This window comes from Harpegnathos saltator, unplaced genomic scaffold, assembly GCF_003227715.2.
Source record: "Harpegnathos saltator strain DR-91 unplaced genomic scaffold, Hsal_v8.6 scaffold208, whole genome shotgun sequence".
In the NCBI taxonomy this organism is placed as follows: domain Eukaryota; kingdom Metazoa; phylum Arthropoda; class Insecta; order Hymenoptera; family Formicidae; genus Harpegnathos; species Harpegnathos saltator.
The window spans coordinates 1,868,275-1,886,513 of NW_020229993.1; the positions used below are offsets into that span (position 1 = coordinate 1,868,275).

Sequence of the window (18,239 nt, forward strand, 5' to 3'; positions counted from 1 at the left end):
AGCGGCAAGCACGCACTCTTACATAAAGGCATGATGCGCAACGCATAAGGAAATAAACCAATCAGAATCCTCATTTCTATTGCCACGCTTGAAATGAAAGACTCTGATTGGTCCATTTCCTTATGCGTTGTGCATTATGCCTTCATGTAAGAGTGTGTGTGTGTGTGCTTCCCGCTTTATTATTTAAACGGCCGCGGAAGAACACGTGCGTTTTGCTAGCTCAAGCTTGCTATAACTTGCAGCTCAAGATTAAAGATTAAAACATAGTTGCGGGAGCGCGCTTAGGAGCGCGCGTGTTGAAAAAGTCCGATTGAGATCTCGGAGCTATCGATCGGGGCGCGCAGCTTGCGAGATTATGTCGCGCCAAAAATTCCTGGAATTGCATAGCATTGCGAAGCTATGTTATCGCGTAACACACGCACGTAACTCAATTATTCTCGCTAACGGCGGTAACCAACCGGGCTGTCCGCAGAGGGAGACCGAGTACTCGAGTACCGCTCGGCGATACAATGAACGTCCGTCAATAAGCATTCCGCTGATACCGTGCGTGTTTGCAGATTCCTGTAAATTTCAGATGTCGAGGAAGCGAGACTCGCTCGCCGTGCCTCCGCGCCGCAGCAAAATCCTTTCCCTCTCGTCCCTTTCTCTCTGTCACTAGTCGATAACCCAGAATTTTGCCCAGACGACTGGACTTACCGACAACCGTCGGCAACCCGCTACGCCGTTACCACACGTCGTGCTCGAGGAAATTGGTGCCTCTGCTTTGCAGCGCGAGAAACATCCCCTGTGTGAGCGAAGCTCAAGCGACGCCCAAGCGATGTCGCAGAAGCACGACACGCGCGCAGAAAGCGCCCGATGATAAATCACGCACCTGCTCGCGCCGAGGAGAGAAACGGCGTTTCTCCCTTAAAATCTGAGTCCCATTAATTCCGCCGATTAAAACGTTACCGTGAGTCATTAGTCGGCGTTATTGCTCACCGAAGCTGCGAGAGACCGGGAATAATGGGAAGACGGTGCTCGCGACGTTCTTCGTCGTCGCATGGAGATATGACTCTTAATTAATGGAACTTTCGGGTAAGTTATGAATATCGGTAAGTCCACCTAGCCGAGGTAAACGACAAAGGGGAACATGCGCAGTATCGCGTAAATCGCAACGCACTACAATGTCGTCGCGAGAGCGACGAATCACGCTCCGCCGGTGTCGTCGAATCAACGTGATTCGCACGTATTGTTCGCTTATGTCAACTTCCAAACTGCGCGTACCGCCGCCATTAACCGACGCGTCGCGATTTGCATCAGCAAACAGAAAAGGAAAAATACGCGTATTTGCTGTAGCAAACTGTGTGAAACTGTAGCGTATTGTGCCGCGAGAACATAACACTCGTCTTTTCTGAATTGTAAATGAACTTTCCTCTCTTTCTCTCTCTCTCTCTCTCTCTCTCTCTCTCTCCCTCTCTCTCTCTCTCTCTCTCTCCCTCTCTCTCTCTCTCTCTCTCTCTCTCTCACGGCGAGTAGAACGTAAAAGCAATGATCAGCTGCGCGGTTATCAGCAGCGGGCGCTCGGGATGAAAGATAAATAAAACGCTCACTTACCCAAGAGCTTTCGTGCTGATCAAGGGCGTCTTCAGGTTCAAGAAGCCATTCTTCTTGGTGGGCTGCTGCTGTTGGCTCGAGCCGTCGCCGTTGTCGTTCTGCTCCTCGAGATCGTCGTCCCGCTGCTTGGACTTCCTGGCGCGAAGGTAGAGCCACATGGCAAATGCGAGGCCTATTAGAATTGCAAGAGCTCCGACTGTACCAAAAACTGCTGTCAATATGACGTCACGACGTTCCATGCCCACCTGGAATACAGAGAAACGCAGCGGCGCTGAAATAAGGGACATTTAGGCTATTTCGTGTCCGCATCAATCCTCTTTATCCTCCTCCTCCTCCTCCTTCGCGACGCAAGGAAAAGCTCCGTGATGAATGGAATCGCGATTAGATCAAATCTCGTGACTCGCATTCAGCGCGATCGCGCGCCATCGTCTTTAAGGTCGTGCGCATGCGATTCCATTAATACTAAATGTAAGAAAACATGGCTGACTCGCGCACGATGCAAGAAATGATGAAGAACCCTCTCCGACAAGAACCTGCCCCTGTGGGACAGGTAACACGCGATGTCGTATTCTATATGTGCTCGACAAACAAAAGCCCACGTCAGGACGAGGGATTTCTCCGAAAAATCCATCGAGAGTTGGCACCCTTAGACCAAAACTAGACTAGAGAATGTTGCCTCCCGTCGTCGGCTGGAAATTCGACGTGGTCGAGTCACGTCCGAAAAATTCATTTACAAACTTTGCACGTAGGTCACTTAGTTGGCCGATAGATAGGTAGGTAAGTTGGTAAGTACCGCGAGGTTGCTGCAGCCAAGACAAGGCAAGGCAAGGCAAGGTAAGGCAAGAGCGCCCGGTCAATACGACGTATACCTTAACCGTGTCTATACGTGTAGTTTGGTTCGGCAGTCAGGAAGGCATCGCGCTTAGCTAGACATTACGCCCGCGAGATAAACCGTCATTCCTTGGTTGCCAAAATTCAACCAGGGCGATTTCGACTATCTACACGTGCACGCGAGCTATCCGGGGCGAGCTAAACCTCAGCCGCGAGATGCGGATAAGCCCCGCGTAACAAAATCAAAGTACGCGATGTCGATTGAAAGACGCCGATTGAGTATGGTGGGGTCGGGATTCTGCGTTTTTTCCGGCTTCGCGTCGAGAGTGTACGGGCGCGTACGCGGAAATGATGATGGAAGAATATCGCGACGGGATTATTAATCGTTCAAAAATATCACTCGTTAAAACGTATGAGATTCTTTCTCTCAGAGAAATATCTGAAATATTTTATAAACATATCGAAGATTTCGTAAACATATCTTTTCACTTTGCGTGCCGGGAAAATCATTTTAGCGCGTATTCTAATCGAAAATAAACGTTCTCGTTTATTACAGCGGGAATGTACGAACTCCGATATAACGGGAGCTCTGATTTCACATTTGAGTAAAAACGTAATTACGATCTCATTACGGGTGAAAATACAGCTCTGCCTCGCGACAGCGATGCCTTGCAAATCAGCTGTACTGTGCCGCTCACACACAGGCACATGTGACACGGGACATATGAAAAATACACAACGTGGCGGAAGAAAATGTCAAGAGATATTTATACACATCGCGCGCCCTTCCAACGCGCATTATTTCCAATGTCGCGCGGGCTGAACAACGGCTTGAAACGAGCTACCCTCATATTTTAGCTCAATGAAAGCGACGACGCACCGTAGCCCTCCTTGTCACACGCATTCCTCTCGGAAAAGGTAAACGCGCCTCTCAGGCGCGTATCTCTCGATTTTCCGCACGATATAAATCCCTACGCCGATGGAACGCATCCGCGTGTCTGCCCTCGTCGCGGAGAACGAAAGGAAGAACGCGCGAATAAAATGTAATTAACGCCTTCAGAACATCGTTCATTAGCATAGTTTCGCGATTATGGGCAATGGCAAATGAGCTCGCGGTAACACCGCGGTAAGGTAAACCCCGTCCCTTTGTCCCGGAGACAACACTAAACAAACGTTGAGGACAGGAAGAGGCAGGAAGATCTGCAATAATAATACAATAGAGCTCGGGCTCATTAACGGTTCAGCTCGGGCGTGCTTCGAAAGTTCAAACGCGGCGAGGCGCGGCCTGCGAATAAAAATAAGGCGCACCTCCCGGCGCGAAAGATAGCACTTAAACTCGTTACATCACGCGGCGTTACATCGAAACACAATTATCAGCTGATAAAACGATCAGCTGCGGACACAGGAAACACAGCACAATCGCCTGATCAATGGTGGTTTTCGGGTCATTTTAAACGAACACGCAATAGTCGCGTAATCAGCTCTTTCGTCCGCTGAAAGCATACGTAACTGCTGTCGCAGTGATACAAATCAACACTACGTCATACGTCCATATTGTGACGATTGATTTTCTCGTACGTGTTGTCAGGTAAAAGAACTGATATGCTGGTATACGTATATAATTTGTTGTATAATTGTCTGAACATTTTTAATGTCAAATTCAAATTAAAATTAAATTTTCAACGTGGAATATGTATGTATATATATATATATATATATATACCCACAAATATTTTATGCGATGAAAGTCTAAACATTCGTATTTAAAGATCGAAATAATAAGAAATAGGTGGATACATATATATTTTTTCTCACTCTATGTTAAAAGTTTAAATATTCCTATATAAAAATCAAAATATTAGAGATTAAGAAAGAAAAAGAAATAATGAGGAATAAAACGAAATAATAAAAATGCATCAGCGCATCCTACCATCGATACGATTTCACCTAAATGCTCTGGATCCGCGTGTCCCGCAATATTTCTCGTCGTCGTAAATAAAAAGGGGAAAGTCCTTATATGACGCAGCTGGTTAACCGAGATTCGTGAAATCCATCGTACGAAGGAGATCCGTGAAAGAACGTCGCCGTTCATGTAACGAAGTGCTCCGTCGTCGCGCAATCGGATAAACTTTCTTTGTAAATTTCTGTTACTTACGAGTTTGCGAGCGCGGACAGCTGGGTCGACTGCTCTAGGCGGGCCATCGGAGTTTGGATCCAAGTCCGAGAAGTATTGGCCCGCGAGTCCCGTATACACCATGTTTCCACCCTCGATATCTCCGATGCGATATCACGGACGCGTTTTTGCTAAATCGAAAGCGCCGTCCGTGTAAACAATTCTGCTGAAACCCCACGCGACCTTCGTCAAAGAACGCGTCCCCCTAAAGCCCTGTCATTACAGTTAATTTATGCCACATGAGAGTTATTGCCCACCCCACAAGCGTGCCGGAGATATTCTCGAACGGTTGCGTGGATCTTCTCCCTTCTCGGCGAGCATACCGTAAATAATCTCGACATTCCAACGCGTAAGCAAACATAGCGTTGAACAAGGGTGCGCATCGGTGCCCGGAGGATTGTACCTTTCCTTCGCAAGTTCGCAGTTGTGACGAATTCTTTACGCGGCCCCGAAACTTTTCAACCCCCGCGTGACGCAAGCCGCCCGAGGCGAATTAAAGCAATCGCGATAACGATGTTATCCCGACCCCCGCCATCGTGGCACGAACGAGAGCGCGGGAAAAATTATTTACCGGCGTGCTTTCGAAAGTTACTGGAGATGGACGATAACTCTCCGAGCGCCGACCTACATGGAGTCGCGAGCTAGTGACGTCACAATACACACGGATACTATGATGTCGCGAGACTGCCTCCGGTTGTTCGAGAAGTATAACGCAGTTACTATGACGCGGCAAATCGAAGAAACTTTCGTAGCCATCTGTTACAACGACGCGATAAAGCGTGATAACTCACGGAGACGCATAATTCCAGAACTTTTATACCTACAACTGCAGGTTGATACTTCGCGATCTTGGACGAACGAGAGAAGAGAGCAACACGGCGAGAAAATCTGAGTAGTATAAATAGGAATATAAGCTGTGCTTATTAATTAAGTTCGCTGGACGCGCCGAGAAAGATTCGAGAGATAGACCCAGAGAGTTAAGCGAAGTTGTTTAGATGTTAAGAGATTGTTACTCGCGCAATAAGCGATCGCATCGTGACGAACGTTGATATTTAGTACAAAGTATTGTCTCTATAGAAATACGTCATGAATTCGTATAAGCGTCTCACTGGCCTCTCGTATTTCTTACACAAATTTTGGCTAGATTTCTGCCCATTGCGAATATTTCGTTGCACTTTTCAACGTATTTTTTCCATAAAAGACAACTCTACGTAATAAATCAATGAAAACCTGAACGGTCCATTGGAATCCGATTTTCTTCCACTTTATCGAAGATATATACTCGGTAATAAAGATCGCGCGACCAGATTATTTTCTTCGGCGCGTGCTCGAAAAGCCAAGATCTCTCATAATACGCGGATTCCTGTAGACGCTCACACAAAGCGAGTCACGATATACGATGCGGAAGCAATTCGTTTAATGGGTTGTCAAGATGTGTCACAATAATCGCAGGAATTAAAATAAATTGCCGGTAAGGATAACGGGCGCAGCGCGCGTGCAAGCGAGATTTTCTTTCCGTAAATCATCCCGGCGCAATCTCTGGCATTCCGCCACGAATAAACGTGTGACTTAAGATTCAAACCCCCAAATTAATGCTCCAGCTTGAGGATTATGGGTGTCGGATTATCCTGCGATCCGACAATCGCTCATAGACGCGCCATTTACTCGAGCGGCGGTATCTGCTTCCTGTCATTCGCGTAAAAAAGAAAGTTACAGCTGTGGAAGCCGCGATAAAAAGTCAGGAATAAGAACCGCGAGATTACAAATAAAATAGACATGCAACGAATACGCTAGTGGCATATTTTACGACAACATTGCGATACAACAGGTGTTAGCGATAAGCCTCCGACGCTTCTTTCCCTCTTTGCAGTCTCATTTCCGCGAAAAGAAAAAAAACAGGCGGAAAGGAAGAGACAGAGAGATAGAGAGAGAGAGAGAGAGAGAGAGAAAGAGAGAGAGAGACAGAGGGAAAGAGAGCAAAAGCGCAGAAATATATCGTAGAGCAATCATTTGCTCAAACACGCCCGGCAAACGTTTCGCTAAATTTCCTTTTCTAGTATCTCCTTTGCGGTTCCTGGCGTCTCGCCAAAAACGACGATGGCGATACAATTAAAGCGCGCTGCCAATAAGAGAGCACGGAACATCTGCTCCAGCGGAAAAATCGCCGGCGATTCTCCATCGCGCGACAATCACACGCGCTGCTCAACGACGTAATTAGTCCGCTTCGTTGGGAATTCGCCGCGGGTGTTTATCGAAAGAGACGGAAAACGAACGCAGCAGCACCGTGCATTAGGGGGGATACACCGATCGCTATCACGTCAGCTAACAACCCTGCACGACTGTAAATACACCCTCCAACATCGTGTTCCGCTCGCTTATACACGCGCGTTGTTTCACGTAGAGAATGCTTGCGTGAATATCCCACATACCATACACACACACACACACACACACACACACACGCGCGCACATCGCACGCACGCACGCACGCACGCACGCACGCACGCATACCCACACGTTACTGACAGCGACAACACAACGGAAGAACGTCACAGCGACCTGTATCTCGCAACAACGAGGACACGAGTACGCCGAGCATAGAGCGCAGATGTCAGCACTTATTGCCCGGTAGCACACCTCTATGGGGTGGTGGAAAACTGCCACGGTGATGCCTTATCCGGTGCAAACACGTGAAACGCTCCCTTTTCTCCGTAGTCATCGCCGCCGTCTGCATATCCGCCGCCGCCGCCACCACCGTTCGATTATATCGCACGCTATCTACCATCGTTCACTCTCACCCAATTTTCCACCCTTCTACCTCAATTCCCGCACCTCTCTTTAGCGGCTCGTTTGTTCATTCTCGCTCTCTCACTCCTCGCTCTCTCTCTCTCTCCCCCCCTCTCTCTCCCTCCCTCTCTCTCTCCCTCCCTCTCTCTCTCCCTCCCTCTCTCTCTCTCTCTCTCTCTCTCTCTCTCTCTCTCTCTCTCTCTCTCTCTCTCTCTCTCTCTCTCTCTCTCTCTCTCTACCTCTCTCTCTCTCTACCTCCCTCTTTTTCCCTCTTTCTCTCACTCTGTCTCTCTTCCTGTCCTCTGTCTCTATCTGTCTCTTTCTGTCTATCCCTGTCTATCTCTCTCTTGTCACTCTCTCTCTTTCTCCGTCCTTTCTCACCCAATCTCTCTTTCCCTCCCTCTGTCTGTCTCCGTCGATCCAACTAACGTTCTCCGCTTGCCTTGGACTCCGCTCGCCGAATGCCGTGAGTGAAACACGGGTAATTCTACGAAGAGTTCGGCGTTCTCCGGGAACACTCGTACATCCTCGGAGGCCACCATCAGACGTTGTTAGTCCGTGCATTACCCTGTGACCCACGCCATTGAGGATTTCATCCCCCTATGCCTGGTTCTGCCGGTCGCGCGTACTGCCGAAAAGCCAATTACGCAATTACCACTTTCGCGCACATCTCGTATACTAACGAGAGTCGTCAGAGCGCACCGAGTGCGAGAGCGGAATAGATAGATCTGAAACCAGGCCAGGAATACGCGGATGTCAAAATGTTGCAACTATGCCGAGGGTTGCACGCCGGGGGTAATTGAATGAATACTCCTGAGAGTGCACGGTTGTTTCCATTTCATTCTCTTCGACTGGTTTGGAGATTTTGGTTGATCTTTCTTCGGTGAAAACTTTTAACGTGATGAGTCGTTATCTTCGTTCAAAATTAAATTGTAAAAATTCCGTTTCGAATGTTTACGAACATCTCTCGCTGAGATATTTTAATAAATAACAAGTTCATTAAGATATTCAGCGGTGGGAAAGAATTAAAACAACTCTGCTCAAACACTTGTAACAAATCAAGGGCCGAAAACGTATCGAAACTGATCGAACAACGAAGAATTTTTCGCGTCCGACAAAATTCAGTTTCTTGAATTCATTGGGGAAGTATTAAACTCTGCGCGACATATCGCGACATATCGCGTTACTTGACGCCACTCGAAATTTTTAGCCGCGTTTCGTCGTTTGCAGCTAAATGTTCGCGACACAATCGATGTAAAACATGTGAACGATGTGAAGTAGTAAACTACCGTCGGACATGTGAGAGGAACGTAGCGTGACCGAAAATCGTGACCGAAAATCGTGACCGAAACTTCGATGTTACACCCCGTAGCGATATCCTCGCCGCTGTACATGGCGCGTATCGTGTAATGCATACAATTTGCACGGAATCTGTCCAGCACGGGCAACCTATTAAAAGTTCGTTTTATTTTTTTTTTTGCTCCTTTACAACTCGTCCTAAATTCGATCCTTCATTTTAATTGAACGAGCGATCGCAGATTACGCTGCTAAAATAGAATTAAATCGCCCAAATCGATACTGATTTTTGCGCGTACTTACCGTTAATCCTCAATATTGCAGCGTTTCGTCATTTTATTTATCATTTCACTTTACAATCGATGATGTAAAAGCGTCTCCTTTATTAAATTCTTTGTCCGCGCGTTGCATAATAATTTCAGTAAATGTCGTATCAGCTGTAATATATCCCGTTCGCTAATTAATTGCACACTGGACATTCAAATAAATTAACACCGCGTAAAATGATCCACTCGTGTATCATTCCGTAAAATATCACATGTAACTAGAGCCATCATCACGTTAGTAATCTGACTGATTAAAACATCGATAAGCCATCGCACTCGTCTTGTCCAGCATAATAACCAACTGAATGCGATAATAAATTATTAATAATATCATTCGGTTCATTTTGAGTTTGATACACAATACGAGTACATTTGATATCGCTAAACTGTAATCACACATGTCCACATATCCTTCAATAACATCCATAGGAAAGTCACGGTGCGCAACACGAATGCGATAAAAGCGATAACTTTTTACGGCGAGCGGTGAACCGATAATCCGACTCGATTAAATTTCACTGCGTGCTCAATTTCAATCGTCGAGCAGAAGCTTCGTATGATCAGGTGAATTAACGCGAGGCGAAATGAGCCTATTTGAGAGATCTGGCCGCGAAAAGAGAGACGGGCAATTTAGCATGAGGATTAAAATTAAAATCACAACGACGACGGGCGGGCGAAATTTTTTCGGAGACGTCACGCTACGAATGCAGATGAAAATTACGAGTCGTGATCACGACGGAGAAATAAGAAGCGGCATGCTTATTGCACGCACCATCTCCGAATGATAGATTAAACTTTCACACTACGCGGCGTCGCTATCAATGTCGCGATATCGATGCGCGGACAATCAGTCAAATTCGAACGTGTCTACGCGTGACACGCATTCAATGACAAATGATGCTGCCTGATTCCACTGAACAACAGTGTAAATGTTCGAATGTTATTGCATGAGATTGCGATACCATCAATAACTCAATACGCATCAGTGATTTCACATATATGTACACGGAATATTTCGCATCTATTCGGTTATAATTTGGAAATAGACTCTTCCGCAAATCTGTAATCTCTGTGGTTCATCGGTGGAAATGGTAAGTTATCTGGTAAATTATTATTGCAAAAGAGCTGACTTGGTCTTTCTAGGGAAGCATGTTAGGCACGAGAATGATAGAATGAATAAATTTTTCTTGAAATTCCACACTACTTTAAAAAACAGATCTCGATTCGACCATCAGTTTCGTTCGACGGGAGAAAGGATAATTTGGCAGCAGATCAAGCGAGGGTTGACGTCCAAGGAACTTAGAAAAATAGTTTCCCCAACTATGACTCGCGAGGTAGAAGAAAAGGAAAGAGAGGGAGAGGAAAAGAGAATTGATTTCCAACGAGCAAGGAACTCGATCTTCCACTCTCAATCTTCATTGCACTAGTCAAAAGTTTTTTAAAGCATGAGTTTTGTGCCCGATATAAAAAAAAAATACTTAACACTCAAAACTATTATTGCAATCGTTCCAGCGTTATATTCTATTTCTATTCGCTCTTTTTCTCTCTTTTTTGTGAAAGAGATTAGTGTGCATCAAGTATTTCAGAATGTCCACCGAGAATTATTATTTTATTGCGATTTTAAATTCAATCCAGCGAAAGAATGCACGAAAAAAAGCGAAATCAGTTTTGAAAAATCAATCTGATATGCAGCCTGTACGTCATACATAATAAACAACTCGTTTGCCGTTTCGATGCCTCGGGGCTATAAATCAGGGACTTTATTATATTACACATAACATCAACGACAAAAAATTGCTGAAGTCCTTTTCGATGTTATCTTATTTTGGAAATGATATTTTGTGCTAATTGCGGAATTTCATATCTCTCCTATGTCAAATTTATTTGAAAGAATATAATCTTAAATACTTTCAAAAAGAAATAATGTGGTTGCCGCTTTTGTAGTTTACATTTACAAAAATCTTCGAACCTTACAGGATCTAAACATCCCTTAAACCTGTAAATTGCGCTCACTTTTGTCAGCTAAAATATTAGCTAATCGACGTATTTGAAAGATATAGTGCGCGATCGTTTTCGAAATATTTCAGAATTCTAAAACTTTCATGAGACTATGCGAGGGCTGACGAAATGGAAACATCGATCCTATCACTCTCCTAAGCTACAAAAACATTTCTGTACAACGTAGGCACATACTGCCATCTCGCAAGGCCGAAAGGAAGCGTATCCTTTCGGCTCCTTTTCGACGGGGGAAGTTTACCGACGATAAATCCAGCTCTTTTGCGTTAACATCGCGCGACAGGGGAGGAACCCGCATAATTTGTGTAATAACGAAATGCAATAATTACGTAGCCGTGTGCGAAACTAATCGCGATAATGTAAACCAAAGATAAATCGCTCTACCGATGAAATTATCGATCTACAATGCATTTCCCCGCATCAGCGCAGTCGCAACTTCACGATACATATAGATAGCAAGAAGTGAAAACGGGTAGCAGGCAGTATGCGGATTTCGTTATATTATCCGAAAAAATTAAACACACTCAATGCCGCAGTTAAAAGCATTTCCGGTGAATTTTTACCGAAACGCAAATTACACACACACCAGCGAATTTGCGTGTGCATTACGCATTACACACAAGCGGCTGCACTCTGTCGCATCACAAATGCAGCGACGAGAAGTGATGTCGCGAAAATTAAGCGGCTACTTCGAATTTCAGATTTCCCGATGCTTAGCGCGAGCACGAATTTCCAATCTCTCTTGCATTCGTTAATTCCCAGATCCTCAGGTCTCCAAGTCTACGGGACGTCAGGACGAAATCGGCACCACGATGCCGATCCGTTAATATCAGCAATTAACGTCGATGTGTATTTAATTTTAGATAATTCGTACAACAATATGTTTCATTTATTTCACTGTAGACGAATAACGAGCTCATAAGTTCGCGATTTTTTCATTTGTCACTCTCTTTACACGAAAGCAAATTCTTTCGATAAATCTCGCCCTTTATTTACAACTGCACGAATAACGCGTAAAACGCGACAATGCAAGAAACAGTCAACTCGATATCTAATGTCGTGCAACTTCTTACATTACCGCATTGGTAGTGGTATGGGATATACGCTTCTTCTCTTTATGACGAACGATTAATTACATTCCTTTTTTTCCAGGAGAGAGAGAGGAAGATGCACGAGCATATTCGAATTAAAAGTTTCCGCAACTTTCAATCTGAATTCTCTGCTTTGCTATTTCAGCGAAATGATTGCAATTACTCTGCGCAGCGATGCGATCGGCAACCGTGGAATTTTCTTAATTGCCCGTAGAACTTATTTTCTCCTTAACATAAATCTCTTTTCATAAATCGCAAAAGTCGATAAAAATTCGCGCTATCATTTTCCCCCCCCACGAATCTGGAGTTGCGACGAAATGTTTGCCAACTACATCCCGCTCTCGCTCACATTCACACTCGAAATCTTCTTCCGACCCAACGAAACGAAAACACATTCGTCGTGTTGAAAAATGCTATCATGATGCGGTCTACTTCTCGTGTATTTATTGTAATTCTCCGTGCTTCTTGCGCCACTTACGCGTCATTGTAACGATTTCCTCGCGCGTTTCGTGAAAAATATACCTTTCATTTGCAACCGCGGCGAGTTAACGACCGTGAGAAAGAACGGCGAGTTGTGACGTTGCTAAACTCGTGCTCTTTATTTAAATCCACGATCTCGCGTAAAAGACAAAAGAAAGTACTTCCCGATACACCCGTCGCGAAAACGCACCCCTTGCACAGGGCCAAGGGAAGGAAGAACAGCGTTCGGGCGGGAAGAGTACGGTGCGCTATTAAGATTATCTGTCACAGAGCCGACGCTCACCCTCGCCTATTACGCGAACGGAGATTGACACGTCGCTGAAAAGCCGGGAATCCCGTACATCGTTCTGCCGGCGGATTGATCGATGAACAGATCTGTCGCTGATGACCGTATCGCTTCGCTCGCCACGGATGCAGCATGGAAAAATCCCGCCAGGCGTAACGCGCACACATTATCGGCAAACTCGTTCCGCGCCGAGTATTTATCACTTCCGAGATTCGCGCAGGGGAGAGATAAACGCGTTCCTTCGTCAATTCCAGAACGAAATCTGCCGTGCCGAAGAGCAAATCGCGCGTAAAACGCGCGTAATAGTAACATGAAGCAGCATGGTGTCGCACGACGCGTGTCTCGAGGAGAGAGAAATACGTATGACTGCACAGGACGACTGAGCGCGAATGGCTTTCGCGCGAAAGCCGTAAACATGCGGAACAACAACGCGGCTGCTCACTGTTACTCGCGTGGAGAGGATTAATCGTGCCGTCCGACGACGGCAAGCTGGCCGTGCCAAAAATCGTGCGTACACTCTACGGCACAGCTGGCGGCGTTTAAAACGGCTGCGCAATCCCCTCGAGAGATGTACGCGTACGCATATGTATGCGTACGGACGATTGTAATGGATAATATGCAGAGAAATCCGATATCGCCGCGCTGACCGGACATACTCCATTTTCCGAATTCTGAGGCTTCGCGCGATTCATGATGACCGTTACACGCGTCGGAGCACATAGGTCATGGCAAATCCCGCAGAGAGCCATAAGTCTCGTAAACCTAGCATATTGGAAAAACTGGCGAAGCCTATCCTATTGCGGAAGAAAAATACGCGCTCGGTACGCCGGGAAATACCCGAGATTATTGCGGAAAGTCTGTTTGCTTTTGTCCGCGGGAGAAAATAATACCTCGGAGAAAATGTATTTTTAGGAGTAGCGCAACATATATCTTGTATCGATGACGCAACCGACGTAACTAATAAACGAGTGTCCATTCAGGAACCAGATGTAGAGGATGTAGAATCCTCCGCGAAAGGAACTCCCCGATAGGAGAGGAGTAAAGACAAATAGGGAGAGAGAGAGAGAGAGAGAGAGAGAGAGAGAGAAATCATATCCATATATTTGATAATTTAAAAATGTATCAATATCCTCTGGCCCGGAAATATAGATCAATAGAAGAATGGTCAGCAGAGAGAGAGAGAGAGAGAGAGAGAGTAGTATTGGTCCGACAAGCTCGCAGCGTGAAAGTTATTCTCTAAAATAAAAAATCTTTCGCCGCGACAATCAATTCGATCAAATCAAATATCTTAAAATAGGTTTCACCGCGAGCTATTTTATAATTATCACGAGAACTAATGGCGAATACTTTATGTCGACTGTACAATTTGTAGCACCGATAACCGGCGGCAAAGAAGAACACGAAGATCAATCGAGCGCGCACGGCTATAAATCCAACCGCTTCTCTTTTAATTAATCCACCGCGTATCTAAAAGCCATTCTCTCTCTCTCTATCTCTCTCTCTCTCTCTCTCTCTCTCTCTCTCTCTCTCTCACGTCAAACGTTACCCGCACAGTAAATAACGATCACAGGGCGTTGGCTAAAGAGCAACGGCGACTGAAATTTCAAGCGCGATGCGCGAAAGTACGAGGAGAGGGATTGGGCTGCTGCTATCTAGAGAAATGGTATTCATAATTGACGAAACGCTCAAGCGGAAAGCGCCAAAATTGGGTCAAGCGCAGCTCTATCATCCCGAGAATAAATGTACACAGCCTCAGGAAAGAACGACCAATCGGAAGTGCTGAGATTTTAATGAAGGGAGCTTAAGCTTCGCCGAGGGAGGGAAAAAGAGAAAGGGAGGGAGGGAGAGAGAGAGAGAGAGAGAGAGAGAAAGTGAGAGAAAAAAAGCGAGATCACGTCCGACTGTACTTTGTGTCACGGTAATTTTAAAGTGTCTGTAACGACAAGTATCCGATAAAAAATACGAATCCCGAGCGTGAAAGCTGAAGGAGGCGAGCGGTCCTTTGAGCGGTCCGTACACCGACGGAAAGTCCTTCGTATGTATTAGTATCTCATTTGATCCTGCTCTTCAGTCCACGTTCGATGAATGCTCTACGCGTCTCTTATTCCGAATTCGGCCGGATCCGTTTACCGAGTCGAAATTTTCCATTCCACATTAATCTTGCAAATTCAATCGAACTTGAAAGGTTAACGAAGATGTTCCATGTAATACGGACTATTGCCTTCTCTTAATGCTGCGAATGATTGCTCATTGCCATCTTTTTTCTATTTTAAATTGCTCTCTTGAAGGTCTTTTTTATTTCAAAACTATTTAATATTTGATATCTCGATATCTCTATAATTATATATAACATTTATTGGTAATTTTAATACGCAGCGCGTTAATGCGAATAATCGCGTAGTTTATTTATGAAATGAAAATGCAGTATATATGAAAACCAAATATTAATTAATATGGATAAATATCAGATAATTAATGCGGGAATAAAACAAGAAACTTTCTTCTTCTATATATATTTTTTTTGTGATTTTGATTAGTTCTGGGAATCTCCATAGAATTTAAAGATCTAGACGAACAGTAAGAAGCTGTAGGATAAGATAACAATTAAGTGTCTAATAATATTATGTACCACGAAAAGATTTAGATTTTGATTCGTTACAATATCGTTAATAAAGTTAAATAGAGTAAAAAATGCTTTATTTTGAAGCATACTCAAAATGAAAATTGCGATCCAAAGAGCATTATTAAAGCCGCAAGTCAGCACTTGCGAGATTCTGTGTGAGACCGGTATTTATAATTGCAAATTATTTACGATCTTTAATTGGGAACATAATTACTTATTAATTCGCAATTACGAACCTTTCACGAACAGAGATTCGTGAAACCGCAATTATTTGTCAAAAGATGAGACAGTCTATAAATGTCGACTTACATTTTGAACCAGGTGTCACGAAAAAATTGGAAATTCGTATAATAAATAATTCAGCACACATGGAGATATTTGATGTATCGTTATTCGTATCTGAGCATCCTGTGTCATTCATTCTTGCAAGACCTGCGTATCCTGCTTCCGACTGCTATATTGTGACACTGACACTGACATTGATACTGACACGGATACTGACACTAACGCTGACATTCAAGTAGACACAATTCGATCAGAGATATCTATATTAACGAACATGATTCTGATGAAAAGAAAGAGAGAGAGAGAGAGGGAGAGAGAGAGAGAGAGAGAGAGAGAGAGAGAAAGAAAGAGATACCGCGAGAGACCGATAGACCGACAAAATATTTTAATCCATCGACTTTTAATAAAACCGATATACATACACTCTGCAGTATATAGATCGCTTGCCGACTTGATACGTAAAAGAAACACTCGAAAAAATTTATGACGCACGAAAGTAGCACGAAAGTAGAAGGTTCTTCAAATTCTGAAACGTTTCGGTAGTGTTGATTGCTGTAATCTCTTGACTGCTTAGCGGTGAATGACGATTGAGACAACATAGCTCTTTCTGCTCACTGATATCCTTTCTCTATCGTTTCTCATAGCTGTCTCTTTGTAAGCCGTTATTTATTTCCCGTAATTGTTAATTATCATCGTGGAGATTACATAATTTGCTAGTTTGAATATTGCTACTGCCTTCAATTCCAATTTCTTGCGATCGAAAACTGAGAGAGAGTTGACGGTGTAAAAGTTATTGAATTCATGCGCAACAATCGCGCAAAAAAGTTAGCGCGCTCATATTTGTACGCATACCTATATCTTATTAAATTATTAATTATTACGTCCTAATCGACAGAACTATATATTTTGTTCTAGCAGGGGGGAACGTAGCCATCCTTGAGTTCTCGATGTTTCGGTGAGTCAGACAAATGATTACGAAAGTTGAAAGAAATGATGAACATATATATATATATATATATATATATATATTGTATATGTATATGTATATATATTGTCTTTATTCGTTATATTCGATACTAATAAAGATCTTTTTTTATTAGAATTTTTGCGGAACAACTTCATTTTTAATCGTTCACGAAACGATATATTTTCCTCTCTCTCTTTTCTCTCTCGCAATCTTGTCAAAAGATTGACCTATAATCCTATAATCCTATAGAGCCCTATAATCTTGGATTTAAGATTTTTTATTTGAGATGTTATGCAATTTTTTATATTCAATCCGCGATGTTTTACGTCTGATTGATATGATTATTTACCACTATTTGCGATTATAAATCTTCAGATAAAATTTTACCGCGTATGTTTCGCGTCAAATCCTTAAATATCGTTAAAATTATCATAATCGTCAGTGAGTGAAGTGCGGTTGATGTCGGGCGACGACAGAGAGCGCTGCGAAATGCGTTGAATATTGAGAAGACTGGATGAAAGCACGGCTACGCAGTTGGGATACGACGGTGGTTTTCGTCAGTGGATCTGGATAATTGGACGCCATTGGATATCAACGCGCTGTGGTAAGCGTACAATTCGAGCGCTTGCAAAGCGCCACATTACATAGTGTGTAGACGTGAATCGCATTGATTCTCGGTGACGAAAAGCAAGAGTGGTCATGTACTGTCCCATTTAAGACCACGAAGATTCGAATAATTTTTAATATCCAAAATCAAAATACACAATGTTGCAACGGCATATTCTGAAGCTTAATTAGAATTGATTAAACTTAGACTTTAATCAATTAATCAATTAATTCGTATGTCACAATGAAATATATTACCAGTAATCGATTTGTCGATATTCTCCCTATGAAGAAACGAATCAGCTGAACTGCAAAAATCAATATCAGCTACGCTGCAAAAGTCAATACTAGATAACGAATCACTACGAATCGTGAGAGTTTGACAGGTCTACTTGAAAACATCGACCAACTTTACTTGCTTGGAACTTGAAAAGTAGTGGTTAAATTCCCACACATGTAATTAAAATATTGTCAATTAGAATAGAATCAGACAGTTCTGGAACATTCTAACATAATAAAAATGGAATGTAAATACTGTTAGCGTAATTATACATTTGCCGCATTTTAACCATTGTGTAAATGAAATCAATTTTCATAAAAGATGTGTGTGTGTGGGGGAAGTCAAAATTAAAACTATTAAAATAATCTTTCTCTGTTTAGGAGTATCATGTATTTTTAACTAAGTTTAATATTTTTGAATAAATATTTTAGCCATTACTGCATGGAGAGATTGTATATTCTGATAGTTCGTGGTTATTTAAAAAAAGATTTCGAGATTAATAGCGCACGCTTGTAGCATCGAGTAAATATGAAAAATTCAAATATCCCGTAACGCACGCACGCGCGTAAAATATTCCGAGAAAGGTGTATTAAACTGTA

At 43.5% G+C, this 18,239-nt stretch overlaps 2 protein-coding genes across 5 annotated transcripts in view; one reads left to right on the forward strand and one right to left on the reverse strand.

Annotated features, from left to right (window-relative positions):
* Nucleotides 1-18,239, reverse strand: part of Syt7 (Synaptotagmin 7) — a 146,840-nt gene that overhangs the window by 96,167 nt on the left and 32,434 nt on the right. For 3 of the 4 annotated variants that reach the window (XM_025298154.1, XM_025298155.1, XM_011149112.3), the window contains exons 1-2: nucleotides 4,580-4,702; nucleotides 1,594-1,838 (exon numbers count right to left, since the gene is read on the reverse strand). In XM_025298154.1, the coding sequence (XP_025153939.1) occupies nucleotides 1,594-1,838; nucleotides 4,580-4,681 (347 nt within the window). In that variant the 5' untranslated portion in view covers nucleotides 4,682-4,702. Of the gene's footprint in view, nucleotides 1-1,593; nucleotides 1,839-4,579; nucleotides 4,703-18,239 lie in introns of those variants that run through there. The other variant, XM_011149102.3, reaches the window with a different exon arrangement.
* The window catches only part of LOC105187950 (vanin-like protein 1), a 43,883-nt gene continuing 42,823 nt past the window's right edge, over nucleotides 17,180-18,239 (forward strand). The window contains exon 1 of the mRNA XM_011149115.3: nucleotides 17,180-17,358. The gene's annotated coding sequence lies outside the window, so the exon portion shown is untranslated. The remainder of the gene's footprint in view (nucleotides 17,359-18,239) is intronic.